General features: G+C 34.1%; 1 protein-coding gene across 1 annotated transcript in view; it reads right to left on the bottom strand.

The window, feature by feature from the left end:
* Positions 1-3273: 3273 nt before the first annotated feature.
* frmpd2 (FERM and PDZ domain containing 2) overlaps positions 3274-6000 on the bottom strand; it is a 38291-nt gene continuing 35564 nt past the window's right edge. The window contains exons 25-27 of the mRNA XM_052113283.1: positions 4555-4766; positions 4274-4340; positions 3274-3870 (exon numbers count right to left, since the gene is read on the bottom strand). Coding sequence (XP_051969243.1) covers positions 3821-3870; positions 4274-4340; positions 4555-4766 — 329 coding nt within the window. The 3' untranslated portion in view covers positions 3274-3820. The remainder of the gene's footprint in view (positions 3871-4273; positions 4341-4554; positions 4767-6000) is intronic.

The following is a 6000-nucleotide window of genomic DNA, read 5'->3' as shown; positions in this document are numbered from 1 at the left end:
TATATACACACATACACATACATACAGGGTTGGGGAGTAACATATATACATATAAATGATGTGATCCAAAGTGCATTTCATCAGCAGTGAAACACTTTCTTATGATGTGTTACATTCATACAAGCAGACAGAGAAGTAAGTTTGAAGTAAGTTTGGAGCAGAAGAAATAGAAATAAACCTTGTGTAAATTGTCATCTTTACGTTAAGATAAAATGCTATTTCAAGCCATTTTACATGCACATGTTACCAGAAACTATCATATTTCTTTATCAAGAATATTCACGTTGGATCATAATATCTTTTTTTCTAGTTTTTCTAGTAAGATCTTTGATATTAGGGAAAAATCTTATTCATGATAATAATTTTTGTATTGTTTTCCTGTAAAAATATAAACAAGATCAATTTGATATATCTTCTTTTAGAAACAACGCTGCATAAGATATTTAGGTTTTTCAGAGAATGTATTTTTAACATGTGTATTTTGTCTTACTGTACTGGCAGAGTTTTTAATGTCAAAGTGAAAAAAATCTACTACTGCTGAAGTAATTCAAAGTATTTAGAATACGTTACTGACCTTGAGTAATCTAACGAAATATGTTGCAAATTACATTTTACAGCATGTATTCTGTAATGGAATACATTTCAAAACGTATCCTCCCAACCCCGTATATATATATATATATATATATATATATATATATATATATATATATATATATATATATATATATTTATAGATCGTGAGGTGGATGAGATTTTGATCGCAACCTATATCGCGAGGATAATTGTGGGTGAACTATTCCTTTAAACAAGCTCTTTTTATAACCCCCTGGCTAAGCTCTATATCCTTTTATAATGTGGAAATCCTATCACAGTGATCTGAACTTAATTTACATTGCCGAAACATAATCAAACAAAATATCCAGGCCAGATTATTTTGTAATGTGCTAATTTAGGCATCAGTATTTAGAATTTGCATGTAAAATACTACAACTGAATCAAACATTTCAGCAGGAAATGAATTATCTGATAGCATGTATATAAACATATAAATTATAAACTTAACATGCCCGCCCATGTTTAACATGATCTGCTGCTGCCACCTACATCACTTCAACAGTCCAGGTGGAACATGATTGTAAGTGTTTGCTACTGCATGCTTTTAATGCCTTGATCATCCCCTTTTTTTTAAAAAAAGAAAGAAAGAAAAGAAAAATGCAATGAGTTAGAGCTGTGGTCTAGTGTATATAGTATGCATGCACCAGACATGTAAACTAGTGTCTGCAAGTTGGGCATTACAATAATAGTTTTGCTCATTTCATTCACAAATCCAAAATAGTGAGTCTCACTTCATAAAAACGCAATGAGTGTACAGAATACAGTTGTTGGATATGATCGATTAAATGGTGTTTTAAGTACTTTCACTATTCTCCATTAACCTCCCCTGTTGCTCTTCAGAATCACACTGACAGCTCATAACACACCATGAAAACGTTTAAGTCACAGTTAACAAATAATGTAGTTAAGGTAGCTGGGTAGGTTATGGTAAGCTGCCATAAACATTGTTTGGTGCAATACTGGGTCAGTGTCAGTGTACCTGTGAACAAACAAACATTAAAGAGCTGTTCAGTTGATTGTTTCCTAGGTGGTATAACATGTACTAAACATAATGGAATTACATTAGCATTCAGGATGTAGTAATATCTCAAACAAAAACAAAACAAACAATAACCCATTTCACCAGAGACAAAAAGTCAAGTGTCCGCTAAAAATTGAGAACAGAGATATGTATATGCAGCTGTGATGCCATCTTGTGGACAACTTGCAGTGCATCTGTAGGAATTTAGCTTTTTTGCAACAATTCCTCTTTTTTATTTTGTCTATTAAGATCTTATGTTGGAACATTACATTATTTATGTTTATGACTTTAATAATCATAAAGTAATTTTGAACACAGAGGCCAGACTCTGCTGAGAATTGTAGTTCTTCAATTCATCATCAATTAACATCAAATAAAAGGCACATTTACAAACAAAAATATACAGAACTTACAAGAATACCAAGTCTGGTCTTCAGTGGAATTTTAATACTTATTGAACATATTGTATAGTCTTTTCAATGTACATCATGAACCACAGTACCTAGATTAAAGCTAATGTCTCTGAAAACTTCCCACATTGGGTATATACCATTATTACATAGGTCTCTGGAATACTCAATTCTTATTGGTCAATGGTGCCATCTAGTGGTCTGATATTTCAGAGTCACAACCGCACATCCAGTGATTAAGACAAATCAGACTGCTTATCCGTGTATTGCGAGTCATCTTTCCTACTTCTCTGATTACTGTGCGATCTCTACAAGTAAGCTCATAAAATAATATCAACTCAAATCAATGTTTCATGTCCATTTATTTATTTATTTGGCAAATTGTCTTGTAATAAGCTGGATTAAGACAATTTTTTTTTTTACAAAATAAACCAACAGAACTCCAATGCAAACCGGAGGTGAAATTTAGCTGTTCTGCGATTTTTTTTCTTCTCACATAATTACATAATTTTAATGCAAATTATTTGGCAAGTAGTCTTATAATAAGTGGATGAGTCAGACTGTCATTTTCACAAAATATACACCTACAGAACTTTGATGCAAACCAGAGATGGAATTCAGGTGGTCAATGATTTCTTACATAATTCCATAATTCAACGCAAATCAATATTTTGTCAGTGTATTTATTTATTTTGTTAGTAGCTGTTTAATAAGCAGGATAATGTACAGTCAGCTAGTTGTCATAGCAAAATACATATAATTTTATGATACATATCACAAGTTGGGGTTAACTGAAACATACCTGTTTGTCCAGTCAAGGAAACGACCAGACACCATCAATCTTTGTAACATTTTGCAAGTGCTTCAAACTGGTAGTTCGCTTCTGCAATCATTCCTGTGCCTTTTTGTATTCGAAAGGACCTACAGGCAAACAATAACCTTTTAGTTCATTTAAAAACACTCTTCAAGATGATCTAATAAAGTGTAGCTGTAATGTACAGTAACTAAGAGTCTTTCCTAGCTTTAATAGTAAAGTCTACTTGGCACCCTAAAACATGTTTGGGCTAGGTGTGACTAGATTAAGTGGTGAGATGCTGCACATGTTGACCTTGCTTTTACAAGTTCAGGATTATCCCTTAAAAGACTTAAGACCTTGTGTTTGTGTTTAAGTGTGGAAGCACTTGTACATTGCCCATTTCACTCACTCTGCCACACAGTGTCTTTGGCTATATGACAAAAAAGTCAATGTGTTGCACCACTCAATATATATATATTTTTAAATGTCCCTGTAAATTGAAGGCATTGTGAAATGATATAGGCCATATGCTGGACTGAGATAATCCAGTACATCCTTGTACGTCACAGATCTTCGGTAACATTTAGAGGATGACATCATGAAACACTGAGTTGAGAACAGCAGTTGTTTGTTAACAGAAGTAGAGCATATGGACAAGTCTATTTAAATCCTCTTTTCAAAGAATTTCAGAAACATTCCAGAAATCAGTTTGGCTACAGAGATGTCGGAATTGGAAAACATGCCAAATGTGACTGATTTTTGATATTCTTAATTAGCTATTTTAATTTCAATCATTTTTTAATATTTGTAACTGCATATGTGGATTTAAACTCCACTTCAGCTTTAAGTTTTGATTCAGAAAATCATTCAAACCCCTCTAAAGGATCCATCATCGCCCATAATACAGGATTCCTCTATGGGCTTTTTTCCCTGGAGAAGACCTTCATTAAATGCCCATATAACATCTTTGATGGTTCAGCTGCAGGTCAGTTGGCCTATTTTCTCAGAAATAGGTGGCAGTGTTCCTTAAGAACATAAAACATGATCACAAGTTATTCGTAAAATCAGGAATAAATATGTAACACTTTACAATAAGGTAACGTTAACATTTGTTAACTATATTAGTTAACATGAACTAGCAATGAACAATACTTTTACAGCATTTATTAATCTTGCATATCATTTTAATATTAACAGTTGTATAAGATAACTTCGGTTAATGCATTATGAAGTAACAATGAACAATTTGTATTTTTATAAAATTAACATTAATATTAATACATGTTTTGTTTATTGTTAGTTCATGATACCTAATTCATTCACTAATGTTAAGAAATACCTGTAGAACCTTATTGTAAAGTGTTACTAAAACATCCAACAGATCAAAATCTCCCAATAAAATAGGATTAAATATAATGTCTGTGTTACCTTCAGCAGGGCGGCAAAGCACAAGATGAACCTCTGAAGAAGAATTCCTCAATAACGGTATCACTCGCTGTTGTGTCAGATCACAGGGCAATTATTAGTTTATTAGTAAATATAGAAAATATAACTTTTTCACTTCCTCACAAAGGAAAAATGAAACCAATATAGAGTACATGAAGAAAATGTTCCCCTAATTTTGTTTAATGGTTTAAATACTAATTTACCTGTTGTGACTGTAATGTGTTCGGAACGAAGATTATATTCAATGCAGCCTCCATCATTACCTGATAGGACAACCCCTTCAGTGGCTCTCCATTAATAGACAGTATGACATCTCCTTCCTGAATCTTGCCACTCTCCTCTGCAGGCTGACCAGGGAACAGTGTCCTTATTCGTACAATATTGCCACAGTCAAGGGAAGTGTCCAGCTCTGTGACGAAAAAACTGAAGCCCAGACCGTTCAGTCTCTTCTTCAGGGTCACCTCCAGGATGTTATCTAGACAGAATCATACACGTAGATTTAGGCATAAGGTGACACAACCTGCGACTTAGGCCAGATTCATATTGGATGCATGAGCAGCGCATAAGCGAGGCAGCATCGTAAAGCTGCAGTCCCACTATGCACTTACGTTCATACACATCCAAACGTGACAAATTGACTCACCCTCTTGCCATCCAAGATGTGTAAGACTTCTTTTCATCCGCAGAACACAAATTAAGAATATTTCAGCTCTGTTGGTCCTCAGCATGCAAGTGAATGGTGGCCAGATCTCTGAAGGTCCAAATATCACATAAAGGCATCATAAATGTAATCAACACAACTTCAGTAGTTTAATCAATGTCTTCTGAAGTGATCCAATCAGTTTTGGCTGAGAACAAACCAAAATATAACTCCTTTTTCAGTGTTCATCTTGCGATTGCAGTCTCTAGGCACAATCGTGATTTCAAGCTCGATTACGCTTCCTAGTGCTTGATGCAAGTGTGGAGCAGATGGCGATATAGGAATTGTAATCGAGCTTGAAATCATGATCGCCAAGGAGAATGGTGTCAAGATATACAGTGAAAAAGGAGTTATATTTTGGTCTGTTCTCTCCCAAAAACCAATTGGATCACTTCAGAAGACATGTGTTAAACCACTGGAGTCTTATGGATTACTTTTATTATGCCTTTGTGCTTTTGGAGCTTCAAAGTTTAGGTCACTATTCACTTGCATTGAATGGACCTACAAAACAGAGATATTCTTCTAAAAAACGTAATCTGTGTTCTGAAGAAGAAAGAAATTCACACACATCTGGAATGGCATGGCATTTGCTTACTCCGAGTTTCATTTTTGGCTGAACTATCCCTATAACATCCAAAGTGCACCTATAAACCACTTACATTGTCTGGATTCAGTTAGACATACTAAATTCTCAGAAGTCCTGAAAAAAGAAGGTGCTATGTGAGTGCCCGCTACTGTGTGCAGAACTTATATCAAACTCAATATACTTTTAGTTTTTTTTAACAATCAATGGTTCAGTAATTCTCTCCATTATTTTATATTGCTTCATACAGGACTATATTGTAAAAGATAGCATGCAGTTTGAAATAAACATATACTACCGAAGCATAATGAAGATTGGAAACTGACAAAATAGCTCAGTGTAGTTGTATTGTTGTCACACATACTTATTGTTTGTAGAAAGTTTAATTCATTATGATATTCAAGGGCACTGGTTATTCAGAGCAAT

The sequence above is a fragment of the Xyrauchen texanus genome, chromosome 40, assembly GCF_025860055.1.
Source record: "Xyrauchen texanus isolate HMW12.3.18 chromosome 40, RBS_HiC_50CHRs, whole genome shotgun sequence".
Classification (NCBI taxonomy): domain Eukaryota; kingdom Metazoa; phylum Chordata; class Actinopteri; order Cypriniformes; family Catostomidae; genus Xyrauchen; species Xyrauchen texanus.
The sequence above is the reverse complement of the archived record's forward strand: the minus strand, read 5'-3'. Positions and strand labels throughout refer to the sequence as shown.